This window comes from Anopheles ziemanni, chromosome 3 (genome assembly GCF_943734765.1).
Source record: "Anopheles ziemanni chromosome 3, idAnoZiCoDA_A2_x.2, whole genome shotgun sequence".
NCBI lineage: Eukaryota > Metazoa > Arthropoda > Insecta > Diptera > Culicidae > Anopheles > Anopheles ziemanni.
Window position 1 is genome coordinate 60,979,441 of NC_080706.1, and position 25,604 is coordinate 61,005,044.

General features: G+C 43.9%; 2 protein-coding genes across 2 annotated transcripts; one reads left to right on the forward strand and one right to left on the reverse strand.

Annotated features, from left to right (window-relative positions):
• Positions 1-619: 619 nt before the first annotated feature.
• On the forward strand, positions 620-16,131 carry LOC131285170 (uncharacterized). Its single transcript, XM_058314031.1, is given in 6 exon segments — positions 620-1,023; positions 2,509-2,545; positions 13,887-14,237; positions 14,782-14,940; positions 15,169-15,454; positions 15,701-16,131. Coding segments are annotated over 6 exon segments (1,668 nt in total).
• Positions 16,132-17,104: 973 nt separating this feature from the next.
• Positions 17,105-17,479, reverse strand: LOC131285172 (histone H2B). Its single transcript, XM_058314034.1, has one exon. It carries the CDS (start codon positions 17,477-17,479, stop codon positions 17,105-17,107), a length of 375 nt encoding a protein of 124 aa, XP_058170017.1.
• Positions 17,480-25,604: the final 8,125 nt, after the last annotated feature.

Consider the following 25,604-nt stretch of genomic DNA (forward strand, 5'->3'; position numbering starts at 1 on the left):
GCTCGTAAAACGGCAATCTACCCTTCATAAAAAGAACAAGATTGCGGTGTTCAAACAAATTGTTCTGCCTGCGGCCACATATGCCATCCCAGTTTGGAGCTCCTGTGCCGCCACTAATCTGAAACGCGTACAAACGGCACTGAATAGATTTCTTGTACTAATATTAAATGCTCCTCCTAGAACGCGTCTAGAGGAGCTTTATAATGTAGCAGACACGAAAGCGCTAGACGTAATAGCATTTGAAGCAACGGATCGACTGAGATCCGCCATGCAAGCCTCACCCCATGAACTGATTAGAGGCTTGGTGTAAATAGTAGGTTAATAATAGGTTAATATTAGGTTAGGAGTAGGTTAAGGTTAATACTCTCATCGCCGTTGGCACAAAACCACACATTTAAAACAAATCAAACTGCCTCCATGGCAATACTAATGTAAACAGCGTATGAAAAGCGTGCGATCGCTAAATCTCGCAAAAACGATCTCGGAATTAGTACAAATAAACGAAATGAATTTATCATCATCATCATCGCGGTTCGGCCCAGTTTTGTATTACCACCACAAGTGAACAGACCCGTGTCGAACCCGATCAACGTCAACAGCATCAACAACATCAACTACGATGGCACGTACCAAGCAAACTGCCCGTAAGTCCACCGGAGGAAAGGCGCCGCGCAAGCAGCTGGCCACCAAGGCGGCCCGCAAGAGTGCTCCGGCTACCGGAGGAGTGAAGAAGCCGCATCGCTACCGGCCGGGAACGGTGGCTCTGCGTGAAATCCGTCGCTACCAGAAGTCGACCGAGCTGCTGATCCGCAAGTTGCCCTTCCAGCGATTGGTGCGTGAAATCGCACAGGACTTCAAGACGGATCTGCGTTTCCAGAGCTCGGCCGTGATGGCGCTGCAGGAAGCGAGTGAAGCGTATCTGGTCGGTCTGTTCGAGGACACGAATCTGTGTGCCATCCACGCGAAGCGCGTCACCATCATGCCGAAAGACATCCAGCTTGCTCGTCGTATCCGTGGTGAACGTGCCTAAGTGACAACGGTTCGTTTCGTTTCGTTTTCAACCAAACCCAAACGGTCCTTTTCAGGACCACCAACCCGTTACCGAAAGGAGGATTATTTCGTACCCGTCCCGTCGTCCCCACGCTATATCGATATATATAATATATTTATATATCTATGATGATGATGATGATGAAGAAGAAGATGATGATGATAAATGGTGAACCCCTGTCTGATACATATGGGGTATGAGATGCAATCAAAACAATACAAACCATATATAATGATATATATTATTATATATAATATAATAATCTATGATGATGATGATGATGATGAAGAAGAAGAAGAAGAAGATGACGATAAATAAAAACAAAACCTAACATATGACGATAGAAATGCAAACCATAACCTAGCCGTGACACAAACCATAACATAATACATATGCTAACGTCTACAAACCACCAGGCAACCCCATCCGTTTTCGGCGATTTTAAGTTAGTGAGCAATTACATGCGGTGGGTTTAGCGAGTTGTTAAAGAGAATCTGTTCCATATTGAACCAAGTTGAACATATATGTATTGGACGAGAAAAAAAATGACACATTGCTTTGCCTTTGGCTGTGCCATAACCATAGAAACCATAACATTTAAGTGCTTTAAATGTTAGTAACCGTTAGGTTTTTTCTTAAAACCACTGTTTAAAATGTTCATTCAATTCATTTACGCGCGCTTGTGTTACGCGCGGCTATGTGTGCGCCAAAACACAACGAAGTGGTGATGTTAAACTAGAAAACGGTTCGGCACACTTTTTATTCTGTTTCTTCAACGCACAACACAAACACATTATTATTTTTCGATCTTCGTCGGTTTCTTTCTTTCTCTTCGATGAACGGAATGGAATGGAATGAAATGATTCTTGTTTGGAAAACATTTTGTGGTCCTGAAAAGGACCGTTGTTATGCGACGAGTTGGTGTGGTTTGCGACGACCACGGACGAACAGCTTACTTCGAGCTGGTGTACTTGGTGACGGCCTTCGTGCCCTCGGACACGGCGTGCTTGGCCAGCTCACCAGGAAGCAGCAGACGGACGGCGGTCTGGATTTCGCGTGACGTGATCGTCGAACGCTTGTTGTAGTGCGCCAGCCGGGACGCTTCGGCGGCGATGCGCTCGAAGATGTCGTTCACGAAGCTGTTCATGATGCTCATCGCCTTCGACGAGATGCCAGTGTCCGGATGGACTTGCTTCAGCACCTTGTAGATGTAGATGGCGTAGCTTTCCTTGCGGGTCTTGCGCTTCTTCTTCTTGTCCGACTTGGAGATATTTTTCTGGGCCTTGCCAGACTTCTTCGCTGCCTTTCCGCTGGTTTTCGGTGCCATTGCGATTGTTTAACGTGCGTGAAACGTGTTTCCTCGTTGAGCGTCACTTCAATTTTTTTTTTTTTTTTTTTTTTTTAATTTTAGAGATTTTGACCTATTCGGTCATTCATCTCTCTTGTCTTTAATCTTTTTGCTTTATAGTTTTAAACTAAATTGTTTATGTTGATGTTTGTTTGTTTGTTTGTTTGTTTGTTTGATTTTTTTTTTTTTTTTTTTTTTTTTTTTTTTTTTTTTTTTTTTTTTTTTTTTCCTTTTTAAATCTTGTTGTATAAATTTGTAGAATAGAGGAAGTTTAGCAGTTTGGTTTGGTTGGTTGGGTTATTTGAGAGAATATTTGCTATATCGTGTCCGATGTCCCATTGTGCTCTTTCATCGGAGTACCCAAAACAGTCAGCGAGCAGGTGTTTAACGGTTATTGTCACTCCACAATATTGGCAGAGTGGAGGTGAAGATCTATCGCAAAGGTAGCTGTGTGTGATGTTAGTGTGGCCGATGCGGAGTCTGGATAATACTTGTTGGTCTCTTGCGTTGGGTAAATCTTTCCATTTTATTGTGCTGGGTTTGATGCTGCGTAAAAACCGGGTGTTGATATCGTACCATGTCTTCTGCCATTGGTCGGCAATCAGTTTCTTTACCCATCTAAGAGCGTCGGCTTTAGAAATCGAACCACTAACTGTATCTGGTAGAAGTCGCGCCTCATTTGCCAATCGGTCTGCTGTTTCATTTCCTTTGATCCCTGTATGGCTAGGAATCCAGCAATACGTAATTCTTTTTCCTTGCCGAAGCTCATCTAATTGTTGGATGTGTGGGTCAATAAGGTTTCCAGTTTCTAAAGCGGACAATACGCTGGCGCTGTCGCTGAAGATGATATTGGGTTTTTGAATAGTGGTTGCTTCTTCAGTTGCGATACATAAGGCTATTGCTTCTGCTGCGAAAATTGAGGTGTGTTGTGGTAGTTTTATAGAACAGCTGTCTATTGCTGAGTAAATGCCACATCCGGCATTATCCTGTAGAACTGAACCATCGGTGTAGATGTGAGTGTGATTTCGGTATCTTCGTTGTATTAGCCAGTGATGGTGTTGGATTGCTATTTCACTATTGCATCCGGCTTTAATTTTATCTTTGATGGACCAGTCTATGTTCGGAGGTGGTGTGTTCCATGGTCGAGAGTTGTTTCTGCAAAGCTTGGTGATGTGTGGAATGGATTGTCCGACAAGTGCCGTTAATGCTTCGTTAGCTCTTCTTATGAGGTTTTCTGCTTCAATGCCTCTTTCCAGTTGACGGACAGCTGCTGCTACTATTTTGTTGGTAATGATATGGGAAAAAGGAAGAAGACCGGATTCGGAGAGGATGCTTTGGATGGGACTTGTTTTGAAAACACCTGAACAGAGTCGTATTGCTGTATTATACAAAGGAGTAATTAATTTTTCAAATCGTTCTCTCTCCAGACTAACGAACTCAACACCATATAATAGTTTGGGAACAAGCCATGAGTTCAAGATTTGAAACATGGTAGAACGGGTAGCCCTATGCTTACCGCATCCTAACAATCTGAACAAGTTTAACCTCGTTTTGGAACTATTTTTGATATGTATACTGTGTTTGAAAAAGTTAAGATTGGAGTCAACAATGATTCCGAGTATTTTTGCGGATCTAACGTTTGGAATATTGCAGTTGTTGAATTTAATGAGATTTAAACGCTGCCTGAAAACTGTGTTTGGAGCCCAAATACGAAGAATTTTGCATTTTTCGGGAGCTACCTCGAAGCCCGTCCAGCGACACCATTGTTGGACCTTGTCCATGCTGGCTTGGAGGTTTTTTCTGGTCTGTGTGGAGGTGTGTGCAGATGTGGTGAGAATCACATCATCAGCATAGAGGAAAAGCCGAGTGTGATCTGGTATGGACAGAATAAGTGATTCGATGCTGACAAGGAAGAGTGTTGGCGAGAGAATTGCACCTTGAGGAACCCCGTTTTCCAGAATATAACTGTCTGAGCAATCAGCTCCTACAGTCACCTGAAAACTTCTGTTAGATAAGAAATCTTTAATGAAGGCCGTCAGTCTACCCCCAAAGCCCCAACGGGCAAATTGGTCAAGTATCCCTTGGCGCCAGGTTCGGTCGAAGGCTTTCGATAAATCGACTATTGCACAATCTACAGGAAAGTTTAATGCTCTTCTATCTGTGATAAATTGCTCGAAAGTGGCAAAGTACGTTTCCGTGCCTCTGCCACTTCGAAACGCGTGTTGGTCCGGGGTGAGGAGTTTTCGGGATTCAAGTTCATGTGTGAGACGGCGGTTAACCATCCGCTCCATGACTTTACTGATGCAATTTAAAAGTGAGATGGGCCGGTAACTATCTGGGCTATGGGAATTCTTATCAGGTTTTAAAATCGGAACGATAAGACTATTTTTCCAGTGGGCCGGAATTTCTCCTTTCCTCCAGATGTCGTTGTATATATTTAACAGGAATGATTTCCCAATATAGGGAAGGTTTTTCAAGAGTGGGTACCCAATACCATCAGGACCTGCAGAACTTCCGGTGCACTTATTCAATGCCCATGAAAGTTCCGATAACGAAAACATTTTGTTATATTCTTCCTCTTCACAAGAAAGAAATTCAAGAGGAGAAAGTTCAGAAGCCAGTTTATGGGATCGGAATCTAGTTGGATAGTTTTCTGTGGAAGACGTGTCGTAGAATTGTTTGGCAAAAATGTTGGCAACTTCCTTGGGGTGTGTGAAATATTGTGCATTTTGTTTAAGAATGATAGAACTATTGGTTTTCTTTTTATTTCCAGACAAAGCGCGCACTCGTCTCCAAATTTCTTTGGTAGACAAGGCAGGATCTATCTCGGAAACAAATTTGTCGAATGAGTCTGTTTTAGCTGTGTATATCGCTTTTTTTGCCGTGCGATTAGCGGTTCGGTATTGTTCAGCAAGTATGGGGATTTGTGGGTTTCCGATGATTAAGCTTGCTTTTCGAAACTTTCTCAAAGCTTTTCTCCTGTTTTTTATTGCCAGCCCGACCGTTTGGTTCCACCAGGGAGCATATCGCTTTCCTGGGGTTCCTTTGGTTCGAGGGATGCTAACGGAGGCGGCGTTTTCGATAGCATAACAAAGCTCCTCGGCATCAGGGGATTCGATATTGGATGTGAGAATAATAAATTCTGATTGATATTTGTCCCAATCTGCTTCAGTGTATTTCCAACGCGGACGAGTGCGTGGAATCGGAGTATTTAGATCATGTTGGATGATAAGCGGAAAATGGTCGCTACCGTAGGCGTCGGTTTCCACCCTCAGCCTAACAGAAGCTACCATTTCTGAAGGGACTAAGCAATGGTCTAAAACAGAACCAGTCCCTCTGTTTGGGCAAAATCGTGTGGAGGTGGAGTTAATAATGGGCTGTATGTCCAAACAATTCAGGATGTTATTTAAAACTTCACCACGTCTGGTGGTTTTGGGGTTCCCCCATTGAACATGGCTTGCGTTTAAATCACCCATTAATATAGATGATGGTGAAATTTGAGAAGTTAGATCTGTAAAATGTTCTTCTATTTCTTGGTTGTTAAATTGTGTAGGTGAAAGGTATATGGAAACTATTGTGGCTTCGATAGGAGCCTTAATGTTAATTGCAACAGTAGGAATGGGAGAAGATAGCGCGCATGTTGTAAAAGGAATGCTGTTGTGGACTCCAATGCAAACACTGTGATTTAAAATAGTGGAGGCTGGAGAGTGTGTCCATTTATACAAATTAAATGGATAATTATTGGGAATGTGTTGCTGAAAAGTTTCTTGTAAAGCTATGACGGTTGGATTGTATTTTATTAATAGCAATTTGAGGTTGTCTAAATTGTTCCTGATACCTCTTATATTCCAAGATATGGCGAATGGGTTTGTTGAATCCGTTATTCGGTTAGTTGAATCGAACATGAAAAAATAAAAAGGATTTCATAAAAAAATTCAAAATAAAAAAAGAGGTAATACGATTGTTTTGATATACTGATTAAGGTGTTTTTGATCTGTTTTTTTTGTTTTTGTTGGTGGAAGGAGGGTTAGAGGAATTTGAGGAGGAGGATTGGGTTTCTGGTGAGGAGGCAGTAGTAGAAGTGCTAGAAATTTTACTGACTTTCGTTTCTCGTAGCTTGGTTTCTTCCTCGGATGAGCTGGAGCCGGTCTTCAGGGTACGTTTTCGAGGCGTTGTGCAGGTCGATGATGATGAATCCGTGTTGATAACTGTTTCTGTGTCGGTTTCCATGGTGTTTTGTTGCCGGAGTGTGTTTATTATGTTGTCCTGGATTTTCAGTTTCTTGTTGAGAGTTGCCATTAATTGGTTTAGATTTTGGATTTGCTCGTTAAGTTTGTTTACTGTGCTCGATAATTCCAAAATGATTTTATCTTTATCTGCTTGAGCTGTTCCAGTTATTTGTGCAAAAGTCTTGTTTTGTTGGTTGTTTGAGTGCGCTCCGATTACAGCTTTGCGAGCTTCGGTGTAGGACACCTGATAATCCGTTTTGTATATAATGATCTCCTCTTCCTTCTTGTAATATTCGCAGCTTCTGTCGAGCAATTTATGAGGTCCCTTGCAGTGAAGACATTTCTTCTCCCTCTCACACTCCCCATGGGCCTTTGAACCACAGTTCAGGCAGATAGACTCTGCTTGGCATTTCGTTTTAGTGTGCCCGTACTTACCACAGTTGTGGCAGATCATGGGGCGGGAATAATATGGTCGTGTTTTCACTTGAAGAAAACCAAGCCGAATGTGTGTTGGAATTCTCGGGGCCTCAATTTTCAGTAAAAATGAATTTGTGGGGATCAGATTATCGCCTACTTTCCGCCAAAAACGTCGAACACTCTTAACATTTTGTGCCTCTAGTTCCGTGAGAATTTCAGCGTCGGTTAATTCTTTCAGATCTGGGCTGAAAATGACACACTGTACGTAGTTGAGGGAGGAGTGCGGTGTTATTTCTATCGGTGTTCCGTCGATCAGTTTCTTCAGAGTTTGCAGCTTCTCAAATTGTGTGATGGATCTTGTTTTCAACAAGAATTTGCTACCGTTTTCAAAGCTAGTACCGGGAAGGTTGAGTTGTCCAGCATGTTGAGTTAGGCTTTTGCTGACAATAAACGGATTTTTTGGTAGAGTGTGTCCCTCTTCTGCTTGCAACACCAGAAACTTAAGGTCTCCTCTCGTTCCATCCTTGTCCATCCATTCCGGCAGCTCTCTAGTCCTGCTGCCAGGATCGGGAGGAGGGTCTCTCCTAGGAGGGGAATTCCCCTCCATGACTACGAGCCAAATTCCACTGGCTCGGTTTAAACTTTACTATATACACCAAGAGTTTTATGTTCACCCACACCAAATAACTCAAAATTACTGCACAGTCGTAACTATTAAATAATTTCTATGTACACAAATTCTCAATATGTCCAAAAGTTATCTACAGCTACGAAACAAAACAAACACAAATATGTACACCCGTAATAGGAAAAAACCCAAAACTTTCCGTTGCCGAGCGAGACGGATATATTTTCAACAATCCTTCGCTTGCACTTGCTTTACCGGCTTTGGTCAAAAAACTTTCCACTCAGAGCGAGACGGATATATGTTCTGTGTCCTTATTCGCTGCGCTTCCGCTTGCGGTTAAGCTTGCGCTTGCGCCAAGCGCAAATTTTCTCTCCTGTTCTCTCTCTCTCTTGCGCTTGTAATTTTCGCTAACGTTCTTTCTTCAGCTTCCAAGTCTTAGAATGCACCACTGGCAAAGAAGATAATCCGAAGATTTCCGTATCTGATCTCGCACAATGAAAAAACACGTCTGGTCTCGACCGAGGTCAGAAGCTGAATCCCACTTCACTTCAATTTTAACGCGATTTTCGACCCTCACTTCGGCTTTTATTCAGCGTCGGGCGAGTTCGCTGGCTGGCTTCGCTACACCTCGACGTTTATATAAACCCGGTTTCAGGTTCGTTTCGGCATAGTTCGGAAGAGTCGTTTTCAACCACCGAGCAGTGCAGACGTGTTTGCAGCAGCCTACCTCCAGCATCCAGTGCAGTGAAAGTGCTTGTGAAAATCAGTCGTGTCTTCAGCTACCTGCCTCGAGCATACAGCTTAAAGTACCTGTGAAAGTGACTTTACCTGTGAGTGTGTACAAGTACCTGTGACTGTGAGAGTGACGGAAGTGAAATCTCTGAAGGTGGAATTTTGGACGGACTCTTACATTGGTGTGGTGAAAAGAAAATTTACTCAAAGTTACTGACACCCGCCCAGGATATGGCGGGTCATACACCGCCTTGGGGAGATCCTTCTCCCCGAGAAAATCAACGTGGACGCCTAGCACCGGAATGGATGGACCCGAAAGGAGTAAATGGCGAACTCCTTTACTTAATCCTACAAGCACCAGAAGGACTCCAGCTGCCGAAAAACCCGTTCCTCATCAGCAAAAGTTTAACCAGCATTGTAGGCGATATGGAACCCTGCGCTCCGATCAACAAAGGAACCAGGTATTTATTAAAAACCAGATCTAAGAACCAATTTGACAAACTACAGACAATCACGCAGCTATCGGACAATACCCCCGTACTGATCACGGAACACCCATTTTTAAACCGCGTGCAATGTGTCATCACATGCCCGGAACTAAAAGGACTAACGGACGAAGAAATCCTGGAAAACCTAGTGGACCAAAAAGTGACAGCAGTTAGACGATTCCTGCGACGCAACAACAACGAAACAACGGAGACAAACTCTTTCCTGTTAACTATAGATTCAGTGCTCGTGCCCACAAACATCCGCATTGGACTACTACAAATAAAGACCCGGACCTACTACCCCCGACCCATGCAATGTTTTAACTGTGCCAAATTCGGTCACAGCAAAGCAAAATGCCCGTCGCCTGTTCCAGTTTGCTCAAACTGTAACCAGGACGCGCACGGCACTTGCAATGCTGCCCCGAAGTGCAAGAACTGTGACGGAGACCACAACTCTTTGAGTCGCTCCTGCCCAAGATATGTTGATGAACAAAACATCATCCATATCAAAGTGGACTGTGGAATCACATTTTTTGAAGCACGGAAACAGTACGAAGAACAAAACCGAAAATCAGTTAACAACCGACTTGACGCTTTGAAGAAAATCGACCCACGAGACCAACAAATCGCTGACCTTACTTCCTTGGTCGCAGCCCTCCAACTGCAAATAAAAACACTTACGGAAAAACTTGAACAAAACAACACAACCACCGAAACTGAAGACACTGAAGAATCCGACGAAGAGATGTCCACCGCGACATCTGACTCCGAAACTTCAAACTCCACCTCGAACAATACACAGGAACACGAAACGAAAACAACCCAAAAACGCAGAAACACCCGACCAAACTCATCCGAAGAAGACCTTCGCTTAACGAACAAAAAATCACAGAAACTTGCACCCAAACAAAGCGACACCCAAAACACTCCCAAAAAAGACACCAAAAAGAACAAAAAGCGGAACGGCTAACAAACACACACGAGTTAGACTCAAAGAAACGACCCTAGCAAGCCCCAAGACACATTCTAACGGACCTACGCTCTTAAACAAACTATCTGAAAAAGAAAACAACCCCCTTTTTAAAAATGACAAACAAATTAGCACTACAATGGAACATACGTAGCATCAACTCGAATATTAACAACCTCCTACTTTTAATTGACAAACATTCACCGATTGTTATATCATTACAAGAAGCATACCCCCGAAGACACATAAACAACAATTACAAATGGTATTTCAAAGAATCCAATCCACCCCATCACAATGTCTGCCTAGGCATACACAAAGACTATCCTCACAAAACACTCAATACCAACACAGACCTCCCTGCCGTAGCAGTACAACTAAAATGCCCAATCAAAGCCACCTTCATCAGCATCTATCTCCAAAACCAAAACATTCCTAATCTCAACTCAAAACTACAAGACCTAATAGACAAAGTTCCCAAACCAGTCGTCTTTCTTGGAGATTTCAACAGTCATCATCCCATTTGGGGTGGTAGCCATATCACGCCACGGGGGAGGGTGATAGTTGATTTTTCCATCAGAAATGACCTCATAATTACCAATCCAAACAAACCCACCAGAATCTCATCACACAACGGACATCAAAGCACACTCGACTTGGCAATACTATCCTCCCAACTAACACAACAACTACAAACAGACGTAGAAACCGACACGTATGGCAGTGATCATTTCCCTGTCATGCTGCAACTTAACGACAATCCTTCCGAATCCCAACTTCGCCCAAAGTACATATATCAACAAGCCGACTGGATTGGTTACCAAAAGGAAATAGACTTTTGCACAACTTATCAACAAAACTGGACAGCAGAACAATTTACAAACCTTATTCAACAAACAGCAAATAGATTCATTCCCCAAAGTTCCAACAAACCAAGAAAACGACGCAACCCCTGGTGGAACGCGGACGTAGCCCAAGCCATAAAATCCCGTAGAAAAGCCCTAAGGATGCTCCGCCGAGCAACCAAAAACAACCCTCCAACAACCCCTCAAATCCTTGCTTTAGCAGAAACATATCGGACAGCCAACAAACATGCAAAAATAATCACAGAAAAGGCAAAAGAAGACTCTAGAGGACGTTTCGTTGAAGAAATAAACCCAGACATGACCTGTCAAGAAATGTGGCAACGGGTTTCTCTCCTCAACGGAACTTACAAAAAACCCAAACCAATCCTTTACCTGAATAACACGTACACCACAGACCCAGCAGTAATAGCAGAAACTTTCAACGAACATTTTTACAATACCTCGTCTACCCAACAATACTCAATCCCATTCCAAAGGACCAAACAGACAGCAGAACTCCACGAAATCAATTTTCCTACCCAAACGAACGCTCCCTACAACAAACCTTTCGACGCTGCAGAACTTACCTGGGCACTCTACAAGTGCAAAGGGAAGTCTGCAGGACCGGATGACATCGGCTACCCACTGCTTCAAAATCTACCCCATTCAGGAAAACTGACCCTCTTATCCATATACAACGACATCTGGCACACTGGCAATATACCCTCGAACTGGAAAAATAGCTTAATAGTCCCCATACCCAAACCAGACAAAAACCCACACGAAGCAACAAACTATCGCCCCATATCACTCTTAAACTGCGTAGGAAAAGTGCTAGAGAGAATGGTAAATCGTCGTTTGGTTTACATTCTCGAAAGCCAAAACCTGCTCAGCGACGCTCAGCACGCTTATCGTGCAGGGCGCGGTACAGAATCCTATTTCGCCTCATTAGAAACAATAATCCAGAAATCTTTTTCTAAAAACGAACAAATCTCCTGTGCAACAATAGACATCTCCAAGGCTTTTGATCGAGCATGGAGATACCCGATCTTAGATCAGTTATCGCGCTGGGGCATCGGAGGAAACCTTGCTTCCTTCATCTCCAGCTTTCTCTCAGACCGAACCTTTCAGACAATAATAGGAAACACCCGATCATCAGTAAGACAGTTAGAAAATGGTGTCCCTCAAGGCGCCATTCTCTCCCCTACACTATTCAACATCACAACACAGACACTTATAAACTCACTCCCAGAAAACATCACGCCACTCATATACGCCGATGATATCCTTCTGATAGCTACCGGCTCAACACCGAAACAAACACAACAATCTCTTCAGAAAGGACTCGACAAATTACAACAGTGGTCCCGCTTCACGGGCTACGACATTTCCCCTGAGAAAAGCAAAATCATCTGTTTTTCCCAATTTTCTGCCCGCCGCTCAAAACCACTATACATCAATAACTCCAGAATTCCTAACGTAACAAAAACCAAAATTCTAGGAGTAGTCATTGACTCAACTCTTAGCTTCATACCACACACTCAATATCTCCAATCTTCCACCAAAAACAAACTACAGCTGTTCAAGTATCTTGGCTGCGGTAAAAAGCGAGCTTCTCGCGAAACCCTGCTGAGGGTCATGAACGGCTGGCTTGTTCCGAAAATACTATTTGGCGCCGAACTCTACTCTAGAGGCGGCCCTAACATCCAAACCAAAGTAGAGAAAATTTACAACCAGGCCCTGAGACAAATCTCAGGAGCTTTCCGCACCAGTCCCATATCTTCATTAATCTGCGAATCCGGACAGCTCCCTTTCAGTCACACCTTACTCAATAGACTAGTATCAGCACAAGCACGACTCAACGAGAAAAATTTCCCAGCTCATCCCCTCACCAACAGAACCAAAACCCTCTTCAAACAAATTACCACCAAAGAACTCTTAGAAATAGAAAAACTAAACAGACTCAAAGACAGACCCTGGAACGCAACAAAACCCAACATAGACTGGACAATGAAAGACATTAAAAAGGACAACTACAACCCCACCATTGCTCAACAACTCTTCCAGCAGCTCATCAATGGCAAGTACAAAACACATCACCACATCTACACAGACGGTTCCGTTCAAGCGAATGAAACCGGATGTGGAATATACTCGGAAACCACATCCAGCAGTCTTAAACTCAATAATAATCTATCAATTTTTTCCGCAGAAGCTTTAGCCCTCCTAATAGCGGCCGATGAGGCCACAATAGACAACAAACCTAACGTTATATTTACAGATTCCGCAAGCGCACTTCAAGCAATAGAAAAAGGAACATCAAGACATCCCTACATACAATCCATTGACGAACACCTAGACACTCGGAACATCACCCTTTGCTGGATACCGAGTCACATGGGAATCGCTGGAAACGAAGCCGCCGACCGATTGGCGAACGAAGGTCGAGCGAAACCGGTCACCATCGAGACACCCTTCCCAAAGAGAGACCTCCTTCGCTGGGCCCAAGACGAAGTACGCTCATCTTGGGAACGCAAATGGAGATCGCTCATCGACGCCAAACTTCACAGCATCAAACCAACCACACTACCATGGAATGACACACCGAAACCACGCGACCAACGGATCCTCACCCGCATCAGAATAGGACACACCCGACTGACTCATAGCTACCTTTTCACGAAGAACAGCCCACCACCAATGTGCATCACCTGTGGATGCCAGCTCACCGTCAATCATATCATAGTTGAATGCAGAGCCCATACTACAGCCAGACAGCAATTCAACATCCCACTAAACCTAGAATCCGCTCTCAGCAACGACCCCACAAGCGAAGACAACATAATAAAATTTTTGAAAGAAATTAAAATATATAAAGAAATTTAACAGAAAGGAAAGAATAAATAAAAATGAAAAACAAACCTAGTCTTAAATTTAAATTAAGGCAATATTGTTCCCCTCCCCACCCATTCCTTTCCTTAAACTATCCCATGATTCCAAACATTTCCCTAATATGTAACTTTAATTTAAGATAGAGATGAATGTCGCCGTTAAGGCGCAAAATCTCTTAAATAAAAAAAAAAAAAAAAAAAAAAAAAAAAGTTCGGAAGAGAACCTCTTCGAGTGAGCACCACGTATCCCTCTCGTTAAACAATCGAAAATGTCTGGTCGCGGCAAGGGTGGTAAAGTGAAGGGAAAGGCAAAGTCCCGCTCGAATCGTGCCGGTCTGCAGTTCCCGGTCGGCCGTATTCATCGTCTGCTGCGCAAGGGTAACTATGCCGAGCGCGTCGGTGCCGGCGCACCGGTGTATCTGGCGGCCGTGATGGAGTATCTGGCCGCGGAAGTGCTCGAGTTGGCCGGTAACGCCGCCCGTGACAACAAGAAGACGCGCATCATCCCGCGCCATCTGCAGCTGGCCATCCGCAACGACGAAGAGTTGAACAAGCTGCTTTCCGGTGTGACCATCGCCCAAGGTGGTGTGCTGCCCAACATTCAGGCCGTGCTGTTGCCGAAGAAGACGGAAAAGAAGGCATAAGGCGTGCTCTCTCGTGCTCACCCCGCCGCGCGGCACCGTGTCGCGCTCACAAACCCCGCCGAAGATCTCACCGTCACAAAAAACCGTCCTTTTCAGGGCGACAAAATCGTGTGATAAAGGTTTATTTCACTACATTCAGTGCCCATGGCAGTTGGTTTCTGTTCAGTTTCAGCAGTAAAATGGTTAAATGGACGTAATTTCACAGTGTGGCTGGAGAACAACGAAAGAAATGTTTAAAATTAACTCAAGCAATGTGTCTCAATGTGTGAAGTAACATCGCAAGTTTGGTAGGTTAAACGGGGCAAACCATTTTGCTTCATATCAGGTATGTGGCTTTTTCGCTCATTTCTACCCGAACACATGCGTTGGTGGTGGTGGCCATGAAAAGTGATGGGTTTTGATCATCGCGTTAGAAACGACCAACGCTACGCGCTCTACAGGTAGGGAATTTAACAATGTAAACGACCAAAGCGTTCTTTTCCCCGTATGCCACACCGAGCCCCGTGAGGTAGACCGGCGCCTTTCTACGAACTCTCAGTGGGTCGTCGTGTTAAAAAACGAATCGGTCACATATCCGAGAATCAGAACCGTCGGTAGTGTATCGCGCATCACCACTACCACCACCACCACTATGCGCGGTACACCGTACCACTCGCTGTGGATGCCATCGGATATCGTTTCGGGCATGGGGAATGGGGTAAGAAGGAGAGGAGTAGTCAAGTCGCATTTTTTTTTTTGTTTTGTTTTCTCTGGCGTTTTTGGCGGCAAATGTGCCGGAGCGTCGGGAGAGCCACAAAAGCTTAGTTTGATACGAATGAGCAGGAAATATATCTTTACGGAACAGTTTTGGTGGTCCTGAAAAGGACCGATTTTTTTTGTAACACAAGGGGGCTGTTCGCGCAGCTTAACCTCCGAAACCGTACAGGGTGCGTCCCTGGCGTTTCAGGGCGTACACGACGTCCATGGCGGTGACGGTCTTGCGCTTGGCGTGCTCGGTGTACGTCACGGCATCACGGATCACGTTCTCGAGGAACACTTTCAGCACACCGCGAGTTTCTTCGTAGATCAGGCCGGAAATACGCTTCACACCGCCACGGCGAGCCAGACGGCGGATGGCCGGTTTCGTGATTCCCTGGATGTTATCACGCAGCACTTTGCGATGACGCTTGGCACCTCCTTTGCCCAGTCCCTTGCCTCCTTTTCCACGGCCGGTCATGATGCTGCTGCTTTACACAATTGGTTGATGTTGACACGATGCAAACTGAACGAACGGTTTCGACGAACTGCGATGGTTTCGGCAGTGAAACACGGTTTTTATTGACCCGACCTGCCCGATCGTGAGCACCCGAAGAGGGACCCGAAACTATATAAACGCGGTTTCACGGCGCGGTTCGGCCCAGTTTTGTATTACCACCACAAGTGAACAGACCCGTGTCGAACCCGATCAACGTCAACAGCATCAACAACATCAACTACGATGGCACGTACCAAGCAAACTGCCCGTAAGTCCACCGGAGGAAAGGCGCCGCGCAAGCAGCTGGCCACCAAGGCGGCCCGCAAGAGTGCTCCGGCCACCGGAGGAGTGAAGAAGCCGCATCGCTACCGACCGGGAACGGTGGCTCTGCGTGAAATCCGTCGCTACCAGAAGTCGACCGAGCTGCTGATCCGCAAGTTGCCCTTCCAGCGATTGGTGCGTGAAATTGCACAGGATTTCAAGACGGATCTGCGTTTCCAGAGCTCGGCCGTGATGGCGCTGCAGGAAGCGAGTGAAGCGTATCTGGTCGGTCTGTTCGAGGACACGAATCTGTGTGCCATCCACGCGAAGCGCGTCACCATCATGCCGAAAGACATCCAGCTTGCTCGTCGTATCCGTGGTGAACGTGCCTAAGTGACAACGGTTCGTTTCGTTTCGTTTTCAACCAAACCCAAACGGTCCTTTTCAGGACCACCAACCCGTTACCGAAAGGAGGATTATTTCGTACCCGTCCCGTCGTCCCCACGCTATATCGATATATATAATATATTTATATATCTATGATGATGATGATGATGAAGAAGAAGATGATGATGATAAATGGTGAACCCCTGTCTGATACATATGGGGTATGAGATGCAATCAAAACAATACAAACCATATATAATGATATATATTATTATATATAATATAATAATCTATGATGATGATGATGATGATGAAGAAGAAGAAGAAGAAGATGACGATAAATAAAAACAAAACCTAACATATGACGATAGAAATGCAAACCATAACCTAGCCGTGACACAAACCATAACATAATACATATGCTAACGTCTACAAACCACCAGGCAACCCCATCCGTTTTCGGCGATTTTAAGTTAGTGAGCAATTACATGCGGTGGGTTTAGCGAGTTGTTAAAGAGAATCTGTTCCATATTGAACCAAGTTGAACATATATGTATTGGACGAGAAAAAAAATGACACATTGCTTTGCCTTTGGCTGTGCCATAACCATAGAAACCATAACATTTAAGTGCTTTAAATGTTAGTAACCGTTAGGTTTTTTCTTAAAACCACTGTTTAAAATGTTCATTCAATTCATTTACGCGCGCTTGTGTAACGCGCGGCTATGTGTGCGCCAAAACACAACGAAGTGGTGATGTTAAACTAGAAAACGGTTCGGCACACTTTTTATTCTGTTTCTTCAACGCACAACACAAACACATTATTATTTTTCGATCTTCGTCGGTTTCTTTCTTTCTCTTCGATGAACGGAATGGAATGGAATGAAATGATTCTTGTTTGGAAAACATTTTGTGGTCCTGAAAAGGACCGTTGTTATGCGACGAGTTGGTGTGGTTTGCGACGACCACGGACGAACAGCTTACTTCGAGCTGGTGTACTTGGTGACGGCCTTCGTGCCCTCGGACACGGCGTGCTTGGCCAGCTCACCAGGAAGCAGCAGACGGACGGCGGTCTGGATTTCGCGTGACGTGATCGTCGAACGCTTGTTGTAGTGCGCCAGCCGGGACGCTTCGGCGGCGATGCGCTCGAAGATGTCGTTCACGAAGCTGTTCATGATGCTCATCGCCTTCGACGAGATGCCAGTGTCCGGATGGACTTGCTTCAGCACCTTGTAGATGTAGATGGCGTAGCTTTCCTTGCGGGTCTTGCGCTTCTTCTTCTTGTCCGACTTGGAGATATTTTTCTGGGCCTTGCCAGACTTCTTCGCTGCCTTTCCGCTGGTTTTCGGTGCCATTGCGATTGTTTAACGTGCGTGAAACGTGTTTCCTCGTTGAGCGTCACTTCAATTTTTTTTTTTTTTTTTTTTTTTTTTTTTTTTTTAATTTTAGAGATTTTGACCTATTCGGTCATTCATCTCTCTTGTCTTGTCTGCTTTATAGTTTTAAACTAAATTGTTGATGTTAATGTTTGTTTTTTTGTATGTTTGTTTGTTTAATTTTTTTTTTTTTTTTTTTTTTTTTTTTTTATTAAATCTTGTTGTATAAATTTGTAGAATAGAGGAAGTTTAGCAGTTTGGTTTGGTTGGTTGGGTTATTAGAGAGAATATTTGCTATATCGTGTCCGATGTCCCATTGTGCTCTCTCATCGGAGTAACCAAAACAGTCAGCGAGGAGGTGTTTAACAGTTATTGTCACTCCACAAAATTGGCAGAGTGGAGGTGAAGATCTATCGCAGAGGTAGCTGTGTGTGATGTTAGTGTGGCCGATGCGGAGTCTGGATAATACTTGTTGGTCTCTTGCGTTGGGTAAATCTTTCCATTTTATTGTGCTGGGTTTGATGCTGCGTAAAAACCGGGTGTTGATATCGTACCATGTCTTCTGCCATTGGTCGGCAATCAGTTTCTTTACCCATCTAAGAGCGTCGGCTTTAGAAATCGAACCACTAACTGTATCCGGTTGAAGTCGCGCCTCATTTGCCAATCGGTCTGCTGTTTCATTTCCTTTGATCCCTGTATGGCTAGGAATCCAGCAATACGTAATTCTCTTTCCTTGCCGAAGCTCATCCAATTGTTGGATGTGTGGGTCAATAAGGTTTCCGGTTTCTAAAGCGGACAATACGCTGGCGCTGTCGCTGAAGATGATATTGGGTTTTTGAATAATGGTTGCTTCTTCAGTTGCGATACATAGGGCTATTGCTTCTGCTGCGAAAATTGAGGTGTGTTGTGGTAGTTTTATAGAGCAGTTGTCTATTGCTGAGTAAATGCCACATCCGGCATTTTCCTGTAGAACTGAACCATCGGTGTAGATGTGAGTGTGATTTCGGTATCTTCGTTGTATTAGCCAGTGATAATGTTGGATTGCTATTGCACTATTGCATCCGGCTTTAATTTTATCTTTGATGGACCAGTCTATATTCGGAGGTGGTGTGTTCCATGGTCGAGAGTTGTTTCTGCAAAGCTTGGTGATGTGTGGAATGGATTGTCCGACAAGTGCCGTTAATGCTTCGTTAGCTCTTCTTATGAGGTTTTCGGCTTCAATGCCTCTTTCCAGTTGGCGAACAGCTGCTGCTACTATTTTGTTGGTAATGATATGGGAAAAAGGAAGAAGACCGGATTCGGAGAGGATGCTTTGGATGGGACTTGTTTTGAAAACACCTGAACAGAGTCGTATTGCTGTATTATACAAAGGAGTAATTAATTTTTCAAATCGTTCTCTCTCCAGACTAACGAACTCAACTCCATATAATAGTTTGGGAACAAGCCATGAGTTCAAGATTTGAAACATGGTAGAACGGGTAGCCCTATGCTTACCGCATCCTAACAATCTGAACAAGTTTAACCTCGTTTTGGAACTATTTTTGATATGTATACTGTGTTTGAAAAAGTTAAGGTTGGAGTCAACAATGATTCCGAGGATTTTTGCGGATCTAACGTTTGGAATATTGCAGTTGTTGAATTTAATGAGATTTAAACGCTGCCTGAAAACTGTGTTTGGAGCCCAAATACGAAGAATTTTGCATTTTTCGGGAGCTACCTCGAAGCCCGTCCAGCGACACCATTGTTGGACCTTGTCCATGCTGGCTTGGAGGTTTTTTCTGGTCTGTGTGGAGGTGTGTGCAGATGTGGTGAGAATCACATCATCAGCATAGAGGAAAAGCCGAGTGTGATCTGGTATGGACAGAATAAGTGATTCGATGCTGACAAGGAAGAGTGTTGGCGAGAGAATTGCACCTTGAGGAACCCCGTTTTCCAGAATATAACTGTCTGAGCAATCAGCTCCTACAGTCACCTGAAAACTTCTGTTAGATAAAAAATCTTTAATGAAGGCCGTCAGTCTACCCCCAAAGCCCCAACGGGCAAATTGGTCAAGTATCCCTTGGCGCCAGGTTCGGTCGAAGGCTTTCGATAAATCGACTATTGCACAATCTACAGGAAGGTTTAATGCTCTTCTATCTGTGATAAATTGCTCGAAAGTGGCAAAGTACGTTTCCGTGCCTCTGCCACTTCGAAACGCGTGTTGGTCCGGGGTGAGGAGTTTTCGGGATTCAAGTTCATGTGTGAGACGGCGGTTAACCATCCGCTCCATGACTTTACTGATGCAATTTAAAAGTGAGATGGGCCGGTAACTATCTGGGCTATGGGAGTTCTTATCAGGTTTTAAAATCGGAACGATAAGACTATTTTTCCAGTGGGCCGGAATTTCTCCTTTCCTCCAGATGTCGTTGTATATATTTAACAGGAATGATTTCCCAATATAGGGAAGGTTTTTCAAGAGTGGGTATCCAATACCATCAGGACCTGCGGAGCTTCCGGTGCACTTATTCAATGCCCATGAAAGTTCCGATAACGAAAACATTTTGTTATACTCTTCCTCTTCACAAGAAAGAAATTCAAGAGGAGAAAGTTCGGAAGCCAGTTTATGGGATCGGAATCTAGTTGGATAGTTTTCTGTAGAAGACGTGTCGTAGAATTGTTTGGCAAAAATGTTGGCAACTTCCTTGGGGTGTGTGAAATATTGTGCATTTTGTTTAAGAATGATAGAACTATTGGTTTTCTTTTTATTTCCAGACAAAGCGCGCACTCGTCTCCAAATTTCTTTGGTAGATAAGGCAGGATCTATCTCGGAAACAAATTTGTCGAATGAGTCTGTTTTAGCTGTGTATATCGCTTTTTTCGCCGTGCGATTAGCGGTTCGGTATTGTTCAGCAAGTATGGGGATTTGTGGGTTTCCGATGATTAAGCTTGCTTTTCGAAACTTTCTCAAAGCTTTTCTCCTGTTTTTTATTGCCAGCCCGACCGTTTGGTTCCACCAGGGAGCATATCGCTTTCCTGGGGTTCCTTTGGTTCGAGGGATGCTAACGGAGGCGGCGTTTTCGATAGCATAGCAAAGCTCCTCGGCATCAGGGGATTCGATATTGGATGTGAGAATAATAAATTCTGATTTATATTTGTCCCAATCTGCTTCAGTGTATTTCCAACGCGGACGAGTGCGTGGAATCGGAATATTGAGGTTGTGTTGAATGATAAGGGGAAAATGGTCGCTACCGTAGGCGTCGGTTTCCACCCTCAGCCCAACAGAAGCTACCATTACTGAAGGGACTATACAATGGTCTAAAACGGAACCAGTCCCTCTGGTTGGGCAAAAACGTGTGGAAGTGGAATTAAAAATGGGCTGTGTGTCCAAACAATTCAGGATGTTATTTAAAACTTCACCACGTCTGGTGGTTTTGGGGTTCCCCCATTGAACATGGCTTGCGTTTAAATCACCCATTAATATAGATGATGGTGAAATTTGAGAAGTTAGATCTGTAAAATGTTCTTCTATTTCTTGGTTGTTAAATTGTGTAGGTGAAAGGTATATGGATACTATTGTGGCTTCGATAGGAGCCTTAATGTTAATTGCAACAGTAGGAATGGGAGAAGATAGCGCGCATGTTGTAAAAGGAATGCTGTTGTGGACTCCAATGCAAACACTGTGATTTAAAATAGTGGAGGCTGGAGAGTGTGTCCATTTATACAAATTAAATGGATAATTATTGGGAATGTGTTGCTGAAAAGTTTCTTGTAAAGCTATGACTGTTGGATTGTATTTTATTAATAGCAATTTGAGGTTGTCTAAATTGTTCCTGATACCTCTTATATTCCAAGATATGGCGAATGGGTTTGTTGAATCCGTTATTCGGTTAGTTGAATCGAACATGAAAAAATAAAAAGGATTTCATAAAAAATTCAAAATAAAAAAAGAGGTAATACGATTGTTTTGATATACTGATTAAGGTGTTTTTGATCTGTTTTTTTTGTTTTTGTTGGTGGAAGGAGGGTTAGAGGAATTTGAGGAGGAGGATTGGGTTTCTGGTGAGGAGGCAGTAGTAGAAGTGCTAGAAATTTTACTGACTTTCGTTTCTCTTAGCTTGGTTTCTTCCTCGGATGAGCTGGAGCCGGTCTTCAGGGTACGTTTTCGAGGCGTTGTGCAGGTCGATGATGATGAATCCGTGTTGATAACTGTTTCAGTGTCGGTTTCCATGGTGTTTTGTTGCCGGAGTGTGTTTATTATGTTGTCCTGGATTTTCAGTTTCTTGTTGAGAGTTGCCATTATTTGGTTTAGATTTTGGATTTGCTCGTTAAGTTTGTTTACTGTGCTCGATAATTCCAAAATGATTTTATCTTTATCTGCTTGAGCTGTTCCAGTTATTTGTGCAAAAGTCTTGTTTTGTTGGTTGTTTGAGTGCGCTCCGATTACAGCTTTGCGAGCTTCGGTGTAGGACACCTGATAATCCGTTTTGTATATAATGATCTCCTCTTCCTTCTTGTAATATTCGCAGCTTCTGTCGAGCAATTTATGAGGACCCTTGCAGTGAAGACATTTCTTCTCCCTCTCACACTCCCCATGGGCCTTTGAACCACAGTTCAGGCAGATAGACTCTGCTTGGCATTTCGTTTTAGTGTGCCCGTACTTACCACAGTTGTGGCAGATCATGGGGCGGGAATAATATGGTCGTGTTTTCACTTGAAGAAAACCAAGCCGAATGTGTGTTGGAATTCTCGGGGCCTCAATTTTCAGTAAAAATGAGTTTGTGGGGATCAGATTATCGCCTACTTTCCGCCAAAAACGTCGAACACTCTTAACATTTTGTGCCTCTAGTTCCGTGAGAATTTCAGCGTCGGTTAATTCTTTCAGATCTGGGCTGAAAATGACACACTGTACGTAGTTGAGGGAGGAGTGCGGTGTTATTTCTATCGGTGTTCCGTCGATCAGTTTCTTCAGAGTTTGCAGCTTCTCAAATTGTGTGATGGATCTTGTTTTCAACAAGAATTTGCTACCGTTTTCAAAACTAGTACCGGGAAGGTTGAGTTGTCCAGCATGTTGAGTTAGGCTTTTGCTGACAATAAACGGATTTTTTGGTAGAGTGTGTCCCTCTTCTGCTTGCAACACCAGAAACTTAAGGTCTCCTCTCGTTCCATCCTTGTCCATCCATTCCGGCAGCTCTCTAGTCCTGCTGCCAGGATCGGGAGGAGGGTCTCTCCTAGGAGGGGAATTCCCCTCCATGACTACGAGCCAAACTCCACTGGCTCGGTTTAAACTTTACTATATACACCAAGAGTTTTATGTTCACCAACACCAAATAACTAAAAATTACTGCACAGTCGTAACTATTAAATAATTTCTATGTACACAAATTCTCAATATGTCCAAAAGTTATCTACAGCTACGAAACAAAACAAACACAAATATGTACACCCGTAATAGGAAAAAACCCAAAACTTTCCGTTGCCGAGCGAGACAAATATATTTTCAACAATCCTTCGCTTGCACTTGCTTTACCGGCTTTGGTCAAAAAACTTTCCACTCAGAGCGAGACGGATATATGTTCTGTGTCCTTATTCGCTGCGCTTCCGCTTGCGGTTAAGCTTGCGCTTGCGCCAAGCGCAAATTTTCTCTCCTGTTCTCTCTCTCTCTTGCGCTTGTAATTTTCGCTAACGTTCTTTCTTCAGCTTCCAAGTCTTAGAATGCACCACTGGCAAAGAAGATAATCCGAAGATTTCCGTATCTGATCTCGCACAATGAAAAAACACGTCTGGTCTCGACCGAGGTCAGAAGCTGAATGAACTTCAATTTTAACGCGATTTTCGACCCTCACTTCGGCTTTTATTCAGCGTCGGGCGAGTTCGCTGGCTGGCTTCGCTACACCCCGACGTTTATATAAACCCGGTTTCAGGTTCGTTTCGGCATAGTTCGGAAGAGAACACTCTTGTTTCAACCACCGAGCAGTGCAGACGTGTTTGCAGCAGCCTACCTCCAGCATCCAGTGCAGTGAAAAGTGCTTGTGAAAATCAGTCGTGTCTTCAGCTACCTGCCTCGAGCATACAGCTTAAAGTACCTGTGAAAGTGACTTTACCTGTGAGTGTGTACAAGTACCTGTGACTGTGAGAGTGACGGAAGTGAAATCTCTGAAGGTGGAATTTTGGACGGACTTTAACATTGGTGTGGTGAAAAGAAAATTTACTCAAAGTTACTGACACCCGCCCAGGATATGGCGGGTCATACACCGCCTTGGGGAGATCCTTCTCCCCGAGAAAATCAACGTGGACGCCTAGCACCGGAATGGATGGACCCGAAAGGAGTAAATGGCGAACTCCTTTACTTAATCCTACAAGCACCAGAAGGACTCCAGCTGCCGAAAAACCCGTTCCTCATCAGCAAAAGTTTAACCAGCATTGTCGGCGATATGGAACCCTGCGCTCCGATCAACAAAGGAACCAGGTATTTATTAAAAACCAGATCTAAGAACCAATTTGACAAACTACAGACAATCACGCAGCTATCGGACAATACCCCCGTACTGATCACGGAACACCCATTTTTAAACCGCGTGCAATGTGTCATCACATGCCCGGAACTAAAAGGACTAACGGACGAAGAAATCCTGGAAAACCTAGTGGACCAAAAAGTGACAGCAGTTAGACGATTCCTGCGACGCAACAACAACGAAACAACGGAGACAAACTCTTTCCTGTTAACTATAGATTCAGTGCTCGTGCCCACAAACATCCGCATTGGACTACTACAAATAAAGACCCGGACCTACTACCCCCGACCCATGCAATGTTTTAACTGTGCCAAATTCGGTCGCAGCAAAGCAAAATGCCCATCGCCTGTTCCAGTTTGCTCAAACTGTAACCAGGACGCGCACGGCACTTGCAATGCTGCCCCGAAGTGCAAGAACTGTGACGGAGACCACAACTCTTTGAGTCGCTCCTGCCCAAGATATGTTGATGAACAAAACATCATCCATATCAAAGTGGACTGTGGAATCACATTTTTTGAAGCACGGAAACAGTACGAAGAACAAAACCGAAAATCAGTTAACAACCGACTTGACGCTTTGAAGAAAATCGACCCACGAGACCAACAAATCGCTGACCTTACTTCCTTGGTCGCAGCCCTCCAACTGCAAATAAAAACACTTACGGAAAAACTTGAACAAAACAACACAACCACCGAAACTGAAGACACTGAAGAATCCGACGAAGAGATGTCCACCGCGACATCTGACTCCGAAACTTCAAACTCCACCTCGAACAATACACAGGAACACGAAACGAAAACAACCCAAAAACGCAGAAACACCCGACCAAACTCATCCGAAGAAGACCTTCGCTTAACGAACAAAAAATCACAGAAACTTGCACCCAAACAAAGCGACACCCAAAACACTCCCAAAAAAGACACCAAAAAGAACAAAAAGCGGAACGGCTAACAAACACACACGAGTTAGACTCAAAGAAACGACCCTAGCAAGCCCCAAGACACATTCTAACGGACCTACGCTCTTAAACAAACTATCTGAATAAGAAAACAACCCCCTTTTTAAAAATGACAAACAAATTAGCACTACAATGGAACATACGTAGCATCAACTCGAATATTAACAACCTCCTACTTTTAATTGACAAACATTCACCGATTGTTATATCATTACAAGAAGCATACCCCCGAAGACACATAAACAACAATTACAAATGGTATTTCAAAGAATCCAATCCACCCCATCACAATGTCTGCCTAGGCATACACAAAGACTATCCTCACAAAACACTCAATACCAACACAGACCTCCCTGCCGTAGCAGTACAACTAAAATGCCCAATCAAAGCCACCTTCATCAGCATCTATCTCCAAAACCAAAACATTCCTAATCTCAACTCAAAACTACAAGACCTAATAGACAAAGTTCCCAAACCAGTCGTCTTTCTTGGAGATTTCAACAGTCATCATCCCATTTGGGGTGGTAGCCATATCACGCCACGGGGGAGGATGATAGTTGATTTTTCCATCAGAAATGACCTCATAATTACCAATCCAAACAAACCCACCAGAATCTCATCACACAACGGACATCAAAGCACACTCGACTTGGCA